The sequence below is a fragment of the Phyllopteryx taeniolatus genome, chromosome 9 (genome assembly GCF_024500385.1).
Source record: "Phyllopteryx taeniolatus isolate TA_2022b chromosome 9, UOR_Ptae_1.2, whole genome shotgun sequence".
Taxonomy (NCBI): domain Eukaryota; kingdom Metazoa; phylum Chordata; class Actinopteri; order Syngnathiformes; family Syngnathidae; genus Phyllopteryx; species Phyllopteryx taeniolatus.
In genome coordinates, this window is record NC_084510.1 from 27784771 (window position 1) to 27805149 (window position 20379).

At 43.1% G+C, this 20379-nt stretch overlaps 2 protein-coding genes across 10 annotated transcripts in view; one reads left to right on the plus strand and one right to left on the minus strand.

Moving 5' to 3' along the window:
• Positions 1-3050, minus strand: part of LOC133483222 (tubby-related protein 1-like) — a 17105-nt gene extending 14055 nt beyond the window's left edge. Inside the window, exons 1-2 of one of the 4 annotated variants that reach the window (XM_061784127.1) lie at positions 2897-3050; positions 746-794 (exon numbers count right to left, since the gene is read on the minus strand). In XM_061784127.1, the coding sequence (XP_061640111.1) occupies positions 746-794; positions 2897-2943 (96 nt within the window). In that variant the 5' untranslated portion in view covers positions 2944-3050. Of the gene's footprint in view, positions 687-745; positions 795-2896 lie in introns of those variants that run through there. The other 3 variants (XM_061784126.1, XM_061784129.1, XM_061784128.1) reach the window with 3 other exon arrangements.
• A 3420-nt stretch (positions 3051-6470) lies between these two features.
• Positions 6471-20255, plus strand: LOC133483223 (adenosine receptor A1). 6 transcript variants are annotated; one of them, XM_061784135.1, is made up of 5 exons: positions 7118-7406; positions 7495-7575; positions 7700-7917; positions 12154-12203; positions 19044-20255. In XM_061784135.1, exons 3-5 carry the CDS (start codon positions 7723-7725, stop codon positions 19702-19704), a joined length of 906 nt encoding a protein of 301 aa, XP_061640119.1. In that variant the 5' UTR covers positions 7118-7406; positions 7495-7575; positions 7700-7722; the 3' UTR covers positions 19705-20255. The 6 variants fall into 6 exon arrangements, 5 of the variants coding, with proteins under 5 accessions (XP_061640119.1, XP_061640118.1, XP_061640117.1 ...); XM_061784134.1 differs by lacking the exon at positions 12154-12203 and adding an exon at positions 15089-18328; XM_061784133.1 differs by lacking the exon at positions 12154-12203 and adding an exon at positions 15089-18328 and having other exon boundaries at positions 7118-7575.
• Positions 20256-20379: the final 124 nt, after the last annotated feature.

A 20379-nucleotide genomic window follows, 5' to 3' on the forward strand; every position in this document is an offset into this window, starting at 1 on the left:
CGGAGGAGATAACGAAGGAGCGAGAGAGCGTCCTGTGTTCAGTGCGTCTCCATGGGCAGAAAGTTGTTAATAGGATTTATGTGTACAGCCATCTGCTGTGCAGAAACACGTCAACGGGTAAGACCACGAAAGCCTGGCGACGGGGAGAACGGACGGACAGACGGGTGGAGGGAGGACACGTTTGTTTATCACGGGCAGCACGTAGCCCTAGCGGTTAGCCCGTCTGCCTCACAGTTCTGAGGTTCGGGGTTCGAATCTGGACTCCAGCGTGTGTGGGACGTGGCATGTATGCAGGGTCTCAGTCAGTGGTGTCAAACATACGGCCCGCGGGCCAAAACCCACCCGCTTAGGGAGTACAATCCGTGAATTTGAAAGTGGAAAAATACCGAGGACATTGTGGCGGTGGGGACTCAGATGCGTTTTAAAATTATTGTACTCATGTAGAAAATAAAATGATGATAATTACTAGGTCTTCATAAATTGGTTGAATTTTAAAGAGCAACTCTATATTTTATAATACCTGTGACTTAAAGTTTTGTCCCTTAAAATACAATCAGTTATCGTGCACACATTGTAGATGAGAAACTGATGCCAAATTTTCTCTGGAAGTCTGAGGTTGTTTTGTAAAAATGATCAAAATAAGTGTGAATGGTTCCTCGTCCATATGTGCGCCACGAGTGGCTGGCAACCAATCCAAGTCGAGTCAGTACTGTGCAGTGGAAATGCAGACAAAATGGACATTTACCTTAGCGGACGCTTGTGTGGATGACAGACGATTTCCCTCCTCCAGATCGCTGTTGTGAGGATGGATTACAAACAGGTTAGTGTAATAACAAGCGCAAGGAGTTCTTTTTTTTTTTGTTCATTTTTCATTAACTGATTCAAGTGGAAAATAATCTTACATAAATCATTTATTACATTTTCCATTAATTAATTCAATTGTGAAATGCCATCCTACATAATTATATTGAATGGATTCAAAAATGATTTTATGTACTCCATCCATACTTATAAATTATTTCATGGTATTTTTATCACTTTCTAACATTATTGAATGCTATTTGAAATTATATTAAAAAAGACATTTAATGGCATTTTCATCCATTCATGAAATGTGAAACGTAACCTTGAACAATCATTTATTGAACCTATTCGGTTTTATTTTAATTTTATTTGTTATTATTATCTGTGCACAGCACTTTGTTTTCAGGTGTTGCTTCTATTTAAAGTGCTCTATGAATAAAGTTGTGTATTTTTTACGATGACCGAATGATATTTATTATTTTATTTATTTCATGTCTTGTTTTGCAATTAAATGGTATTATTTACTGAGTTATTTATTTGATTAGTGGCATTTTATTTCATGACACTGCAATGAAAGGTGACATTAAAAGGCTTGTGCAATCTAACATGAAATAAAATTAAGTCTGCCTCTTTCACCCGTCAAAGAGTTGACGTAATTAGCAGGTTCTGGCTTGGCCCATGCACCAAATAACTGTGTCCTACTATTTACCGTTTCACTTAACGTCACCATCTACAAATTGTATGTTTTGTTTTTTTTGTACACAAAAGTGAGTCTCCTCATCTGTGGCCTTGTGTGAAACTGGAGCAGGTTTTGTAAATGGAGTTTTTGCGTGGCAGCGACAGGAAAAGATTTGCCGCTTATCGGTTTAACACCACTTGGCGAGTTGTTTTGGAAAGTGGTGTGGCGTAATTACCGCTGAAGGGGGATTAAAAAAACAAAAAAAAACAAACGATGGATGAAGTGAGGTTGGATGGGCTCATAAAAGATGGGTACAATGTGAGAAATAATTATCTGATCGCACGATGAGCCGGCACGGTGACCGACTACTTAGAGCGTCTGCCTCACAGCTCTGAGGACTGGGGTTGAAATCCCGGCCCCGCCTGTGTGGCGTTTGCATGTTCTCCCCGTTCTCCGGTTTCCTCCCACATGCCAAAAACATGCGTGGTAGGTTGAGTGAAGACTCTAAATTATCCGTTAAGTGTGAACGCGAGTGCGACTGGTTGTTTGTTTCTATGTGCCCTGCGATTGGCTGGCGTGCAGTTCAGGGTGTGCCCCGCCTCCCGCCCGAAGATAGCTGGGATAGGCTCCAGCACTCCCGCCGACCCTAGTGAGGAGAAGCGGTAAAGAAAATGGATGGATGGATTCCATGATGAAATATGTAAGTTTGCAGTATGTAACCTACTGTTTTTTGGTTTTTTCTGTCCTTCTCCATTGGAACAATGGCGCAAATAGTTTCACTTTCTCCCAAGCCTTTTAAGTTGATTTATGATTTTTTTTTTAGATCTTCACTGACAAACTTAAGGCTCCAAATGTGCATTCTTGAGCAGAGGGGACTTTGAGATTTCAGTCCATTACGCAGCAGTATGTTAGCAACTGTTTTCTTGGTGACTATTTGCCTTCAGGTCACTAAACATCCTGCTGGGTAAAATAAACCAAACATCCTGCTGTACTTACCCTTACCTTTCTCATGATCACATTCACGCTACGAAGCAAAGATCTTGCGTTGAACGCCACACCGAGAGCAACTGATGGTCATTTTGTTTGTCTTTCACTCTGGAATAATGGCGCCAATAGTTCTATCGTCAAGATAGTCGCTTTCTGGTTGAGATGTTCAATGGCAAACTTAAGGTGGACTTGCCCTGTACATGTGGGAACCTCGCAGGCACTGAAAAATCTAAGTCTATTACATACATATATTACATACATATATTGTGTTTTTTCCAGACATCATAGACATATATTCTGCCTATTACCATAATTAATGAACAACTATAAAATTGAACCCTGTTGAACTTACGAATTCAGTAGGGGAACAAACAATATTCTCCCCAACTACCTGCGAAGAAATATGAGTATTTAATATTGACGTACCTGTCATGTGTCCAGGCCTCCCTCGCCGCGTGACGCTGGACCGACATGGCCGACGTTCAAGGAGCCAAAATGGACACCGGTATAACTTTTACACACTAAGTACTGCAAAGCTCCAGGGTACACATTCACAGGGGAGTCACATGACCTGGCCTCACCCCACCCCCACCCGCAAGACGATGGCAGAAAAGCGGCATCCCGCGTCTGGATTACGCTAATCAGCCACTCGCCATCTGCAAGCACGAGCAGCATTTGCTAAATGGGAAAAGAACAAAATACAATTGTTGCTCTTGGAAGATGTTGTGAGGCATGTAGAGCAGTTGCGACAGCAGGGAGCGCTGTTCAGACACTTACGCCTGCCACTACATATTGTTCAGTAGTGTATATACACATACAGATTAACCGGGGATAGTTTCCACAGGGGAAAAAAACGAAAATAACTGAATTTCTCAATAATAAACAGAACATATGCAAGGGGGTTACTGTACTGTGCAATAGTATTGACATTAAAACATTAAATAATAGGACGTTATTTCCATGTATGTACATTTTAAGCGACATATCTTTCAGAAGGCCACTTGCTACCTAATTTCTACATTCAAAATATTTTTTTTTCTTTTTTTTTTTCTCTTGAGATGGTGAATTTGGGGTTTTAGTTAGCTGGAGGCTATAATCATCAAATTATAAAATCATGAAATATTTCACTGTCTGTATTGTATCACATACAGTGGATATAAAAAGTCTACACACCCCAGTTCAAATACCAGGTTTTTGTGATATAGGGTACAGATTACTAAACTAAGGGTACAGTTTTCTAAAGTGAGGGAACAGATTAGTAAACTGAAGCAACAGATTATCAATTAATTTTATTTTTCCTCATAACTTGGTACCAAGGGGGCTCCGTTGCATCTGTTCACAGTGCAAACATACAAACAAACACTTGTCGCTTCTCTGACTCGGAGAAAAAGAAAAGGTGCAATTTCCTCTTTTGTCCACTAGATGCTCCTGTAGCCCAAGACACAAAGTTTTAAAAAAGAAGAAAAACTATACAGGAAGTATCTGAGAATGAGGGCACATAGAGGTACTGTAAATTGTCTTACAGTCATAATTGTGAAGTATCTTTTTTGTATTGAAGTGGCTGGTTAGCTGAAGTGAACACGTTTTATCCTTTCATAAAGATGTTCTTATAAAAAAAAAATAATAATAATAAAAAAAATGGCTTTGCTGGTATTTGTACAAAAACAAAACTGGAAGGCAACAAGAAAGGCCAGGCCGGGCCCTGAGATCTTAAAGGGCCACGAACCATACATCATTTGTGTTTTTGGTTAGAAATGAGGCCAAGTGGCAAACAAAACCACTCAATTAGGTCACAAACTCAATACTGTAGTGGTAATGACGAGTGACCCCATGGTGAAAAGACACCCTGCCGAGGACCTGACCTGGCTCGCGCTGTAAGTTCACGGTGAATCATCAACTTCGCAGACAGTGAAGACAAACAAAAAACACGCAATAGGAAGTATCCGTTTTTGCTGACTCGACAGAAACCCCAACGAGGACGCTTGTGTGAATGGGGAACGTGCCCGGGCAGCAGGGTGCTGCGAGGCAAGACTTGACAAGACAACGCGACGCTTCCTGGCTGCTAAATGCCAGAAAATGAACTGTAATGCTGTGATTGCAGGGACCAAGTCCTGCAGCGACTAACCAAAGACCCTCATTATGTTTAGAATTGCCTGTATTAATAGTTTAAATTTAAATATAGCACAACTATGGCCCCAAAACACTTTAATACCATTTTACAGCATTCACCTGAAAAATAAACTGCTTACAGATTATTTGATTCCCCAAAAATGTACCGGATGTGCGTATAAAAATGTACATGCGACGAAGACTTTCTGTAACCTCCACTAACAACCCAGGCTAAACTTAGCGCCTCCTCAACAAGATCTTAGTCTCTCAGTTGAGATATATCACTTCACCATACTTCCTTGACACCAATTACTACTTTTTGGGGTCCACTGTGCAGTGAACGTCGCCTATTCGTGATTTGGCATTTGCAAAATCACCAACTTGCAGAATCTTTTTTAACCCATCCGCGGAAAAACACACCTATTTGGGATTATCTGTAACATGGCAAAAAAAATCACAAAATTATTTTTGGTGGCGAAATACTGTCTAGGTAATGTATGATATTTATTGTATTGTAGAGTCTCTTTAATTGAGACAACGAACGGTTAGTGTTGGCCGTAGTCAGCTGGGACAGGCTCAGAGCGACACGGACCACATCCGTTTTTATACGTCCCATACATTCTGTTGACTCTCTAATATCCTCGCACATAAAACTCAGCCCTCATTTATTTTCACTCAGAGAGTTCCTGCCTCTGCACATGTAAGGTTGTTTGTCTGTTTGTTTTGCACGGCGGTGGCAGATGTGCGCTGATGTTTCTGTTTGCCTCATCTGGTCTTCGATGGACCATCATGGTTGGTTGGCTCGGCAAACCAAAAGGTTCCGCTCTGCGGCTCCAGCAAAAACTGCGTGCCAAATGGAGAGAGCCAACCTCTGCATGTTAGCGACGGCTGCTTCTTGTTTTTGGAACAACAGCGATAGCCTTCTGTAGTCATGAAACGCATTACATGATTCACTTGCCCTTATTGACTCTTTTTTTTTTGTGAAGAAAAGATTTGCATCTTCTGTGACTGCTACAGGTTTCGATTCTACACAGACTCAAGCGGTATCCAATTACTTCTGTCCAATGATTCAGTTTGTAAGAGATGCATAAGGAGGCGTGTAAGTTCTGTTCCCAGTTTGGTTTGGTCAGGTTACTCCTTCCCGCCCGCTTTGGTTTGGGGGGGAATTTGTGCTTGGCGATGTGTCTGCTGCATGCACAGAACGGCTTCACGAATTGACGGGGAGACCCCCGGAATGTGTTTTTAAGGTTGCAGTTCACCTGGACGCACATACATGAATTGCAAAAACTTTTGGTTGTGCTTATTTCCTAAACGGTTCCATCCATCCATCCGTTTTCAATACCTCAGGGTTGCGGGGAGCTGCAGCCTGTCCCAGCTGATTTTAGGCAAAAAAGCAGACTACACCCTGCACATTGAGAGAGACAACCATTCACACTCATATTCAAACAGTCACAGAACCCACGTGGCCTGCACGGAAGTCAGCCGAATGTACCACTACACTAGCTGCGTTTTACATGGAGCCTTGTTCTCCGATTAAAATCAATTGAAACAGACCCAATCCGAATGGAATTTCATTTAGATTCACAGGGGTGGAATATTCTTTTTTGCCAAACTGATCAGAAGTACATTTTCATCATGTAAACCGTGAATCGTAACGGTTTCAGGCTGTGCGCTCTCTGCGCATGCTCCCTCATGCGGAGTTGTTCTGCGACGGAGATGTTTTTAACTACTTGTAACTTGTTTTTAATCAAGCTGTTGCTATACTACACGTGTAAAACAATCACAACTACTGTGCTATATAGAAAAATCAGGTTTACATCAATCTGCGCACTTCACACCTCGAGAAAACGGCTGCTGTGATTAAATGGAGTGACCCATGTCAACGCCAGATCGGAATAGATCACGTCACATGTAAACAGTTGACCAGAGATCTTCAATCGGGATGATAAAAAAAGTCTGCATGTCAACCTGGCTGCTGTCAGTCAATCTGGAGCAGGTCCAGCATTGACTTATGATGAGACTAGTTTATGCTATGTTAAACTGCTAACACCTTGGCTAACTACCGGTAAGCCCACAGAGAGGCTGCTCACACCTGAAGCTTGTCACGATTTAACTTGATGTGAACTATAGCAGCAATTCGCAACAGGTGGATCCGGACACAAAATAGTGTAGACACTTGAAAGTGGCTTTGGATCCTATCCCCTGGCTGCCTGATCATTATGTCATGGACGGAGAAACGGGGAGAAAGTGTGGTTGTTATGTAAACTAGCCACACTGTTATGTAACAAATATTGACTGTGAACTGTGGCACGGATTGCATACTGTTATTTTTAGATTTTTGTACTGTATTTCTATCAATGCTAATCGTGACGCAATAGTTGTGGTATCAAGAGGTGAATTAAGTTTGATCAGTCCCCAAATGCACTGCAGCTATAGCACAGTTGCTAACTGGCGTCTGCAAAACGAAGGCCGGGCAGCCCGGAAGCGAGGCCCGAGACGCGACGCAAAGCTGACGCCCGCCAGGAAGCTGAGCTCGTCGCGCGTACTTCCTTTTAATGCCGACGCGCCGTCACAAAGTCCCCGAGAGTGAGTGGTCACTTCCCGGTGTCCCCAAGAGAGGTGAAAAAAGAGAGCAAGCGAGAGAGAGAGAGAGAGAGAGAGAGAGAGAGAGAGCTGCCTCGTCACCCCTGTTTCTCCTAAATAAGCAGTGATCTGTTGAACCGCTGCCAATGGAGGCTGGCCCAAACTCTCGCAGCGCTACTTTTACAAGCCGAGCCGAGCCAGCAGGAAGGCAAAAAGACACAGAGCCCAGACTTGTGAGAAAGGGGTGAGTTTGCTCTGCTACTTTTTATTTTTGTGTGGTTCAAAAAAAATAAATAAAAAAGCGAAGGATTTTTTATGCTGACGTCACATAGAAAGCTGTCTTGGCTATCGCCTGAAGAAAGACGAGTGACACAGGGTGGACAAACTTGCAATAAAAAAAGGAGTCCTCAAAGGTTGTTATCCCTTAAATGATCCCATTTGCATTGCTCTTATTTTTTCGGGGTACGATCTCGGACACCTTGTTGCCTGTAAATGGTGGATTAAAAGGTTCGCCATTGTCCTCGATTGACTCTGCAGTCAGGAAATCATGGACAAAAAAAATGCACCCAGGCAGGTGCAGGACGACTAAAAAGACGAGTGGCCAAGAATGGGATCCGCCAGGCATGGACTACCTGGGAAGGATGCCAAGTGCTGACAAAAGGCTTAGCGAGGAACAAGTCGTTTGCAGCGAAACACGTCGGGACGCCGTTTGGACGGCTTCATCAAACCTCGTTGGCGTCGCTTCAAGCCCGCCTGTAAGTACTCACTTTGGGTTCTTTTAAACTGCCTTTCCCCATCCTGATCTATCCTGTAATCCCGCAAACAAACGAGACGTCTTTGTGAGGACTAATACCGAGATCCCTTTTGAAGTCGCTCGCTCGCGAAGAGCATCCGCTGTGAGGGTACAACGGCAGCCGAGTTGTGATACTTGCCGACTTCTTTCCTCCTGGCACAAATGGGCAGGAAGAGACGAGGGGTATGGCTTCCACCACTCAGCCTCTTTTATCATTTTGCTGAGGAAAAGGTGAAAAGCATTCCCACCTGTTTTTAGTTCGACGCCATCGTGGCCTCATTTTTCTACTGCGCTCACCTCCAAGGGATTATTATATTTTTTGCTTTTATCTGCATCCCGACGTTTCTCTAGTCGCATCTTTGAATCGCCATTCTCGGGTTGCACCAAAAACAAAGCGCTCCCCGTAGTCATGGCTGCCCTCGCATTTCCCACAAGCGGGGACTTTGTCCTGCGTAATGTTTTGAGAGGGGGGGAAAAGTTTAATTATTTGTAGACGGTACCCTCAGCTTTGGAAACGCTCTAAGGCACGCAATCGGAGCTGAAACAGTGCCTTCAAATTGTATAATTTACATGAAAATTGTCGTTAGATGAAGTTTTGGTTGTAAATATACCCTAATTAGCTGGGCTGCTCATTTGTAGTGCCTTCGCCTGGTTTTACAATTTGCCCAATTCTGATTTAATGCCTATATTTGTACATTTCACGTGACATATATCCATATATATATACACACACACACACATACACACACATATATATATATATATATATCTCGCTCTCTCTCCCGGGCGGCACGGTGGCCGACTGGTTAGAGCGTCAGCCTCACAGTTCCGTGGACCCGGCCGGGTTCAATCCCCGGCCCCGCCTGTGTGGAGTTTGCATGTTCTCCCCGTGCCTGCGTGGGTTTTCTCCGGGCACTCCGGTTTCCTCCCACATCCCAAAAACATGCATTAATTGGTGACTCTAAATTGCCCATAGGTGTAACTGTGAGTGCGAATGGTTGTTTGTTTGTATGTGCCCTGCGATTGGCTGGCAACCAGGGTGTACCCCGCCTCCTGCCCGATGACAGCTGGGATAGGCTCCAGCACGCCCGCGACCCTAGTGAGGAGAAGCGGCTCAGAAAATGGATGGACGGATGGATAGATAGATATACATATATCCCATATGGCCAAAGCCCAAATTGCATGAAAGGCTCTTCCCCCATTAATTTAAATCAGTTTAACCTCCAAAATAGTCCACTGGCCACCGTCTGCAATAATTTAGTTTATTTAATGAGGAACACACCCCTTTCGTAGCAAATTTACTGTAGACTAGATTGTTTATGCATTTGCTGTAGTTTAGATTCACAGAGGGTGTGTTTTTAACGTGTTTATTTGCATTTTGTGGGCATAGATATATTTTTGGCAGCTTACAGTATCAATGATGTGGATGTTTATTTTTAAAGGGACAGCACATATAAAATACTAACGGATATATTCGAGGCTTCTAGTTTAGCCAGTAGGTGATATATTGACATTTTTGTGATTTCATAAATTTGTGTAATCATTAGCTATTGTCATATAATTTAAACTTGCAAAATGTAAAACATTTAATATTAGGTATGTAGAGCTATTTAAACTATTTTGTTAGGTCATTGGAATCTACTGTAGGTTTGTAGTCTCAAGGCGTCACACACAATACTGTATTGTTTATCGGCAAATGAAATAATAACAAAAGGTGAGATTAAAGAAAATGTGGGCATTTTTGTCTTAAAAAAAAGAAAGTGTAATAAAAAATAGCTTTTCTTGTCATACACATTTTTTGTTGGTGTGTTGGGGTATTGAAGTTATTTTTTTCTTCCCTCTTGCTATTAAATTGCTAGAGGCTAACTGACTCTCCATCGTGTTTTTTTTTTTTTTTAGGTCTCAAAAGTATTTTTCTGTTAAAATGGCTGTTTATTGTTGTACTAGAGCAGCTCCAAATACCGGAGACAATTTCCCTGTGTGTTTTTGACATACTTGGCAAATAAAGAGGATTCTGATTCTGAGTATGTATGTTTGTAATCTTTAAGCGTCACACACAATATACGGTATACACGTAATATTCAGTATATCAATATACACTGTACATATATTATGTACCAGAAAGAAGTGCAAATGCAGCCTTCAGTGGTTATCAAAATCTTAATTAACTTAAAACAATGTTACCCGTTTATAACCGTGTACAATACGGTAGTTGTGCTTCCAAACCCACATGAACCGGTGAACTTGATCCAGATAGAACCAGAAATCCTTGTTAGCTGCAAGAAGGGGCTTGCAATGCAATGTAAGATTGCAGCAGCCCGTGTGTCTAAAAGAATAAACACACACACACACCGAGTGCGTGTGTGTGCGTTATTGTTTGTTGTCGACAGTGTAACAGTGTCAATACGTTAAGGATGGTCAGTTTGGTTCTCCTGGCGTGAACCTGTCGATTCGCAAGTCACTAAGCCGTAACCGTCGGGATCAAAGTCCGCTTTTTGGGCTTTTATCAGAAGATACACACACACACACACTGCTCTTCCTGTTTGTTAGCGCTGCTGATTCACGGGCTATAAACAGAATTTGATCGGCCTCCTCAAACTCGAGCAACTCTGTAGCAACTACCAAATGGAAAGGGGGGGGGGGGGGGGGGAAGCGATGTTCTTACTGTGTACGTGTGTGTGTGTTAGCCATGTGAAATCCATTTTGAGATTAACATCTGGATGGCGCAGATGTCCCGTTAACGTCTGCACATTTGTCTTAACGTCTGCAGGTTTCCTGTGAGTCTAACCTCACAAGACAGTTTGCTAAATTAAATGTGGAAAGAACACGCACATTTTTGGGGGTCTTTTTGGTGTAGCATTCATCATAGTGTCATACACCGAGTGGTTATGGTCCAAACTTCCAAAAGACTAACCATTTTAAAGTGCAAACAAAAGTATGATGTATTCTATTTGTGAAATATTGTCACTTCTGATATGTCCATTTTCTCCTCCCTGTGGCAATTTCTGCCATTGGGAGTATGTGGAAGGCAAGGAATGTCCTATCTAGACACAAAACAAAGAGATCCCGCCATAAACATAAGCAACAAGCCTCACTCAGTAATGTATCTGGAGTGGCAGGAATGCAATATAAATTCCTCGAATAAAAGTGGAAAAACTTGTGGAGCGCCATATTTTTGTGTGTTTGTACGTCTAGCTAGCTTCTGGTCCACAGAGGACTAGACTCTACCATTCTGCTATAATGCTGTTTTTGGTCCGTACATTAGTTAGCAAGCGAGCTACTTTCTACTTCATGGACAATGATTTGGTACATTTGAATGGACTGGACTCTACCATTGAGATTCTGGGACGGAACAATTCCATCGTAACTCAAAAAACAAAGTACATTTCTCTATCAACATTCTACTTTCTGGTTCTTGGAGAATTATTATTATTAATCAGTTTATTTGAAAGGGGACAATAACAATTGGGACAGTACCATTTGCATTCTAGGTCAGGGGAACAGTTCCATTGGAATTAAATAACAACCCCCTCCCAAAAAACTTACATTTCTCGTGAAAAGTGAAAAAACTGTTGCGTGGGATTTTGTCCACAACATTGTTGGTGAGAATAGTTATAATGTAGCTTAAAAAGATAACGTAAAATCCTCTGGAAAAGTGAAAATTTGTGACGCATCTAATTGTTGTTTGTTTATTCCACCACAAAACGCCCAAAGTAGTTGAAAGGTTTTTTGTTTGTCCATATGTTTGTTAGCTAGATGGCTATGACGAACCCTTTACGCGATTAGATGAACTTGAACTCTACACAATGCGAATCCTTGGGTTGGGGGAAAGGATCAATCGTTAGTCAAAGACACAATGTAAATTTGTATAAGTGGAACATTGGGGAAAAACGTCTTTGTATTCAGAGTAGAAAATGTAGAAAGACTGGAAAAGGAGGAACAGTTAAAAAAAAAAAAAAAAGTCAGATTTTTGTTTTTTTTGTCCGTTTTTGATTCAAAGACAATGAACAGTAATGTTAGTATTAGATGGACTGAATTCTACCATTTGCATTACAGGGCAGGTGGGATAGTTCCATCATACGTAAATTCCTCTAATATAAGTGAAATAATTCTGTAATAGCTCTGTATTTTTGCTTTCTGTCTGTTAGTTAGCAGGCTACTTTCCGCTTGACGTATACTGACATGAGTTTGTCCGCAGACTGGACTGTGCCATTTGAATTCTGTGGGGCAGCCTGGAGGAAGAAGGCGGTGAGTGTTTTCTTGGTTCTCTTGAGGTCGTTCGGTGCCAAGAAGCCGGCCGGGCCTTTGTCCGCATGCCAAGCTGCATGTCAATGAGGCAAAGTAAAAGGCGAGTAGAGGGGGTACGAGGGGTACGGGGGCACACAATACGGCTGCCAGATGCTCCTCGTAATGTCTGAAGCTGACACTTGTTAGGGGAAAGTCCACACAATGGACCGTCGCTTTAGTCATCATCTGGTCTGCAGGAGTTTATGTCCATACAAGAAGACGAAGAAAATGTTTTTCTGAGTGTTGAGGGTGTGCACAGGAGCAACTTGGGGGGGGGGGGGGGGTTTGATGCCTTGCTCAAAGGCACTGTGCTAGGCCTCAGGAAGCCATCCAGCATCTCTCCAGCAACCGGTCCAGCCTCCACACTCCTAAGTCCCTAAAACAATTTGATTGGCCCAAGAAATTTGAAAGTTTGTTTTTTTTTAGTAGTTAACCTATTCAATGCCAGCCATTTTTAAAGCCGAGTTCCCCATGTTGGCAACCATTTTAGAGCAATTTGAGGGATCTTTCAAGACCCACAGAATGTTGTGTTCTCTGAAAATATAAGCACCAAGCACCAGACTCTTCCTTCACCAAGAAAAAAAGTTTGTCTTTAGCTTTTTTTTAGCAGTCGAACATGCATCTAAAAAAAACTGGTTTCTTGACTAAGAAGCGGAGAAAATGAGCTTTTTGTGAAAAGAAACGTCAAGCAGAACAGTGACTTTGACGCAAATATTATTATTTTGTTGCTTTGGTGAGAGAAACTATAAAGCAAAGACTGGGAAAGGGCCTTTGATAGCAAAATATTTCTTTACAGCTTTATGACTAAAAACGCGTTGTAAGCGACGCTGACTCACCACATGGCTCGAGTTGCACGTCAGTGGATTTTTTTGCATTCCATTCCTCTTTCACTCCATGAACTGTGTCATCTTTTCTCACGATTGCAACACACTCTCTCCTACCTACGGCGACACATACTCTGTTAATACCATACATATACATACTGTGTTCTAATGCGAGGAGGTGCCGAAACTTTTCCGACTTTCGTGTTAGCATTTCTCTCCCTCATAATGGACATGACATACTGAGATTCACTGCGTATTCTTTATCTTCTACTCAAAAGCTGTGCTGATCTCAAATCCAAAGCGATGCAACGTCGCCATCTGCAGGGATATGTTAGTCATTACAGTGAAACCGGAATTTCACAGACAAGCTGGGCAAGACCCCCTTCCGTTGAACAATGTGCTTGACAGGTATAATCAGTGGTGGATTCCAAAATAAAAAATAAATGTCCACGAGAGAAACCCACCCCCCCCCCCACCCCCCAACCCCGCTATTTAAGAGCAGTGTTAATGTTCAAACTGTTCATAATGTTACAGTGGCTGAGAAAGATTTGAAATATACTTTTTAGGAATAAAGCTTCTACTCCTACTATGGTATTGGATTTTAATGGTCATGATGGTGATACTTGGAGAGCTAAGTATTTTTGGGGGTGGTACTTGGTGTAAAAAAGTTTGAGAACTACTGTTCTAATTAATTCAACAGCTCAATGATGGCGTCCCTCTCTCTCATGCCCTTGCGCCTTTTCGTTCTTTCTTTCTCACCCTTCACCCCGCCGCGCCAACTGCCGCCAGAACATTTCAATCACTGTCACCACCAGTTGGGCCAAAATGGAATCGGAGACGATAATGAACCGCCCAGACGCTTTTCAACCACTGCTGTTCACATGCTAATTAATGCAAAGAGTCCAAAGCCCTTTTGCGCTGGTCCACCACGGGCAAACTGAACCACATTTCTTCATTATAATATATATATATTTTTTAATATTTGTATTCTTCAGTAAGGCATTCAAACGTTGTTTCTGGAAATAATTTGTATGTAAAATATAAAAATATAACTATACAATATATTCAAATGACAAACAGGTAATAACCAACCCCACAACGAGTTTCTACACCCTTGACATTAATTAGCGAGGCTGGGTCAAGATCCAGAGCCACTTTCAAGCCACACCGTTTGAAACACTATCATGCAGAGGCATTATTATTTAGAAAACATCGATATCGGTAACGGTTGCGATGCCCCTGCTATCGTGTCAAAGCCAAAAGGTAAGCAGAGCTGCATTTAGTTTTGTTGGATGCACAGATTAGCGTAGGGTGACGGCGTTAGCTTCTGATAGGCGCCACATAGTAAAGTTGACGTGTTGGTATTTGTGTTTGGTGATGTGTCCATGCGCCACATACACACATTGTAGTTTTGTGAACTGCTGCCTCCACAAGTAGAAATAGTCTCATCGTCATTGTGGCCGCTCGCTCTTCACCTGGACGTCATGGTAACGAAAGCTGGACTCGCCATGGTAGCCGAGCAGTATATGGGCTGGGAAGAGGGCTGGCACGCTTCGATGAGACAAAGGGGCTAATTTCAGCAGGACAAGAAATAGTGTGTCAAGTGGTACACACAGCTATAATTTGTGATCCTTCGGCTATTTTGAGGAAAGTATGTCAGAGACATGTTATTAAGTCACCTGGAAACTGTATAACATGTCTCCTTTAAGACTGATCCAATTTGCAGTAGTTTTGCAGTACAGTGAACCGCCTCTTTCTGTATCGGGGCAATTACTTTTTCACACGGAGCCAGGTAGCTTTGAATATTGTTTTTTTTCCCTTAATAAATAAAGTCACCATTTACAAACAGCATTTTATGTTTACTTGGGTTATCTTTGTCTGATGTTTACATTTGTTTGATCATTTTAAAGTGGGGAAACTATTTTAGGGGGGCAAATAATTTTTCATTGCACTGTAATTTGCCAGATAAATCCATTGACAAACAATCAAACTTACAACTTTTGCTTTTTCCTTGTGTCATAGATGAACAGATGATGCATGATCTTCTCTCTTCCACTGCTTCTGTCCTTTCGGCTGAGGTAGTAGATTGAATAGTTGTGGGGTTTGTGTCCCCTCTGAGATAACTATACAATCTACTGTCTTTGCCCGTGAGACAGCTTGCTCGCCGACAACATGACAAAAATACAAACAAACATAAAAAAATCCCACAAAGTGAGCCCATCCTCTCTTCGCACTAAACTCTATGGTGAGTGGAGCCTAGCGAGGTGAGGTAGTAGGTTGTATAGTTTGTGGGATGCAGCCGGTCACCCCCAAGAGGTGATAACTATACAGTCTATTACCTTCCTTGAGGGGCACAAAGTGAAGCTGATTGCACGCTGCCATCGTTGGGAACAAATTGTGTTTTGTGGGGACTTAATGATCATCAATTGCATCATTTTTTATAAATGTGCAGCTCAACCTTGTGATGCTGGCGAAATAAAGAACAGTTGCCTATCAAGTTTCAAAGGTGTATTTTAATTTAAAAAAGAAAAAAAAGTGGTTTCTATTCGTTTGTCAGTATGTGTACGAGAAATTTGAGCTCTTATTTTGACCACAGAAATGCACACATAACTGGGCCAAGAGACTGAAGAAGTTAAAGTTCAAACATGCAAAATACTTTCTCAAAATCAGCTTCTTTTCTTCCCCTCTGTGCACACCACATTGTGACTCGTATGAACAAAACCACAGCGCTGAACCAAAATCATTTTTTTATGTTTCTCTAGTGTTAAATACAGCAGCATGTAGGAGCTCTTGAACCAAAAAAATGAAAAAATATCCTTATTATGGTCATCCATGAATTACCAAATGTACATTTCTTTTTTTCGGCCAAAACCCCCCAGAAAAAAATAGTAAAGTACATCATTATTATTTTTATTATCATATTATGATTATTATGTTTACTTGCATTCCTGAACATAAAAATTAGCTTAAGAGGTTAAATTTAGGGATGACAAGGTAAATTCAATTTGAAATTCCTGAATCCTGTTCCAAATGGTAAAACATAATTCAAATCGAAAGAATTCCCATTAAAGCACCTGATGGTGCTGGATCCTATCGTTATTATTAAGCACATGGGAAAATTCATTAAAAGTTAATTGGCTTAAAATAGGCACCACGGTCCACTAGTGGTTAGTACGGCTGCCTCACAGTTCTGCGATTTGGGGTTTGAATCTAGGCTCCAGACTCAACATTGCCCACAGGTCTTGCTCAAAGTCAGCTGGGATAGGCTCCAGCTCACCCGTGACCCTAATGAGGAAAAGCGCAAAAGAAAAATGGATGGATGGATGGCTTGCACTATAAATAAAGGAATGATCTGTATTAAACTGCAACTACCATTTTGTCCTGCTCAAAATATCTCTCGTAAAAAAATGTCAAAAAAGTCCAGTTCTTCTGACTTCACACGAGTGATGTCACGTCCGTCTACTTCCGGTGAGCCATACATGTCAAGTACATAGAACTTTGTGAGTAATAGTGAAAGTAATTCCAGTCATGTGATGCACGCTCTCTGGAGAAGTGCAACTGCAAGAGAAGCCAACATGAGATGTGAAAGTTGGCACTTGAACACGTGGAAGTTGTCCGACCAGACATACAAGAAACGCATCTCTGCGTTTTCCTAACATTAGATCACATGAAACCAAAACTTCCTGTATTTTATGCCCTGTTTGGACACATGACCATTCTGCCTGCAGGAAGTGAAAATAAGCTTCCTCTCCTCTGGGAAGACTTTCTGCAAGATGTCTTTCGGTCATGCTGCAGAAATAAAAAGGGCCTTCCTCAAACTGTTCCTAGGAAGGTGGAAAATGCCAGGAATTGATTAAGATTTAAGCGGGGTACACACAACAAACCGATAATCGAGCAAAACAATTGAACACTATGAGCCCTATTTTTGTGAACGCCGTCAACCTGGCACGGTGGCCAGCGCACCGGTTAGATCAGTGTTGTTAATTTCGTAAACCAGGGCTGCCGGGCAGATCTGAGTGCGGGTGGGCTGCCCCACTATGAGAGCGTTTACCGCCGAACTAATTCACCGCCAATCAAAGCAGCTCCTCTCATTCCCTGTAAATGTGGCACAACTGACAGTCTCGACGGCGACATCTCCGTGCAGAAGAGGACGATGCGTAATCGCAGAGATCCGTGCGCGAGTGGAGCATTGTCACTGCTCTGGCCGTAGTGTGGCAACAGACAATGTGAGCAGGCATCCGTATTGAATACAGAATGAGCTGGTCATAACCCCCGGCGACTTAAATATGTACGCAGAGCTTAGTATCTGTCTGCCTGTGCCCCGATCAAATGCACCAAAATCGCATTGCACCAGTGCTCTACCTTGCGCCAGGAGTTTCTGCCACCAAATTGTTACTCGGCCAAGTGCATTTCCAAGGACACTCCCTCTGCTGCGCCGGAACGCCCAGCTTTGTGCAGACTGCTCTGCCAAATTGGCAAACAGCTCTTGCACAAAAGCCAGCATCCGCTGGCATTTGCAACCTGCCGCAGATGCGCCCTCTACGAAAATAGAATCCCAAATTGGGCGCCACATAGTCCTCAGTCTTGGTAATTATGATCAAACGTATAATGCATTTAGAAACTTTACAGGGTATTTAATTGTGTTATTGATCTTCTACAGAGTTATTTGTCTCCGATCCCTTGGTTATGGTCTCGGTGCATATGAGCACCAATTCGCTCATGCGTCATAATGCTCATTCGCTCGTGCATAATAGCACTCATTCGAAGAAGAAGAAAAAACTACGGCCCGCTTCCTGACGAAGCAAATTCACAAGTGTTAAAGTGTGTCACTCTTAACAGGAATAGAAAGAAGCACACTTGACTTCCTCATATAGTTCAAGTCAGAGATGAACGCTTGTCACTGTGCCGCACGGCGAGCCACACAGGAGACGCCATGCACGCGGGCAAGGTGGCCTACGCCTCGTTGGAGTTTCTCATAGCTGTCTGCTGCTGCCTAGGCAACGCTCTAGTTATCGTCGCCGTGTGGACAACAAAAAGCGTCGGGCAGCCCACCTTCTGTCTGATCGTGTCGCTGGCGGCGGCCGACTGCGCGGTGGGCCTGGTGGCCGTCCCGTTGGCCGTGCTGGTGGACGGCAGGGCGAGCACGTCTTTTCGCGCCTGCCTCTTCATCAGCTGCGTGGTCATCCTCTTGACCCTGGTGTCCATTCTGTCCCTCATGTCTATCTCGCTGGACCGCTTTCTCCGGGTCTACATCCCTCTCAGGTAAACCTATTCTTTTTAAATGAGTCTTAGCAGGAATTCTGACCAATTTTTGCATGTATGAGGTCTATCAGAAAGGTTCCAGGACTGGTGTCACAAAAGCTATATTTAAGATCCAAAATACAATCTTGACACTTGTGAGGTTATTAATTAAACAAAACTATATTTTAAGCAAAAACTTAAACAATCTTAGGGCCTGTTTCTAATGCTGCACATCCACAGGTGTAGATAGAGAAAACTGTTTTTTTCCACCGTACAGTCCACTTGCATCGAGGCCAAGTGGGGCCGCTGAGTAGATGTTGAATTGATTAATTGACTAGTCTACAAATTGACTAATCTCTAATCGTGTGTTGAGGGCATTTCCTTTCCCAATCGACCAGTTTGCAGAGGACTTTCGACTCGCCTGTCTCCTGCCGTCGCCGGACTATAACGCTATGTGGATCAGTCCAATGTCCAGCCAACAGGGCGACACATCTGCACGGGTCTGAGAGAACGAAAATGAGAGAATAGTGATTGGCCTCGCTAGCTTCGGCTATTACGATCGCTGCTAGTTTTGAAAAAAAATTCACACCAACGCTACCTCAGGTTGAAAAACGAGGGCAGCAGGGGGACGATGTGAAGCTCCCATCTTTTTCATTCAACATAGATGTTGTTTGCGACAACACACTAACATCACAGCGCTTACCTAATGAAACATCCGTCCTGGTTTTGTTTCCAGGTACAAACGGACGGTCACACAGAGACATTCATGGTGCGCGGTTGCTGCGTGTTGGCTTGTCGCTCTGCCTCTGAGTTTCGCGCCCATGCTGGGCTGGCACAACGAAGACGCCACCTCCCACGGTTCCCCCAACTCTACGTTCACTTGCCAGTTCATCGCCGTGATTCCCATGTCCTACCTGGTCTACTTCAACTTCTTCCTCTGCACCCTGATGCCGCTGTTAGTCATGTTGGCGCTGTATGGCTACATCTTCTGCGTCATTCGCGGCAACCTCCGAGAGAAGCCGGGCAACGGAGCCCAGGCCAAATCTAACATCTACCTGAGGAAAGAGAGGCAGCTGGCGAGCTCTCTTGCCCTGGTCTTGGCCCTCTTCGCCATTTCCTGGATCCCGCTCCACGTGCTGAACTGCGTCGCCTACTTTGAAACGGCCGAGGTGCCGCCGAGCGCTTTCCACGCGGGCATTCTGTTGTCTCACGCCAACTCGGCCGTGAACCCGATGGTGTACGCCTTTAAGATACGCAAGATCAGGGCGGCCTACCTGAAGATCTGGAGGAGATTCCTCACGTGCGGGGACGAGCTCCAAGGCTCTCAGTCCAGCCAGACCACGGACAACAACCCAAGTAGCAACAGCGTGGACATCAATGTGCAATTGAATGCTTAAAGGGGTCGTTTTATGGAGAATTTACTTTTTAAATGCTTGTACACAGACAGTTGGCTGTCTAACCATCAAATGGAAATTAAAACAAACAAACAAAAAAAAGCAAATCTTTTGTTATCTACCTACTTCTGAAAATGTGTCTGAGCAAACACTGCCGGCCAACTGTTATGTCACAGTGTGGCAGAGTCACATAAGTCTGCGGTGACTTCGCACAAGCGCCATTCATCTGCAGTCTGGAGGCAGAGGGACCGGACTACACTGTCTGAAATGGGCCTATCATGCAGAAACACCCACATTCCCGTGGCTGCGACACCCCTGCTAGTATGTTAAGCCAAAAGGTAAGCAGAGCTGCATTGAATTTTGTTGGATTCACAGAAAAGTGTGAGCTGAGCAGCATTGACTTTATTATGCTTGGTGAAGTTGTCAATAATAATGCCATATGTTTATCTTATATTCTGTGATTTTTTTATTAATGTTCAGCACTTTGTTTCATCTGCAGTTTTTTTTGTTTTGTTTTTTAAGTGCTCTATGAATAAAATCGAGTTGAGTTGAGACTGCGACTGGCAGTGAAGTTGTCGATGCGATAATGGTGTATATGTGTTTGGCCACATACGCACAGTGAAGTATGTGAAGTGGTGCCTCTCTGAGCTAAAAAGCATTTTATTTTTTGGGGGGGGC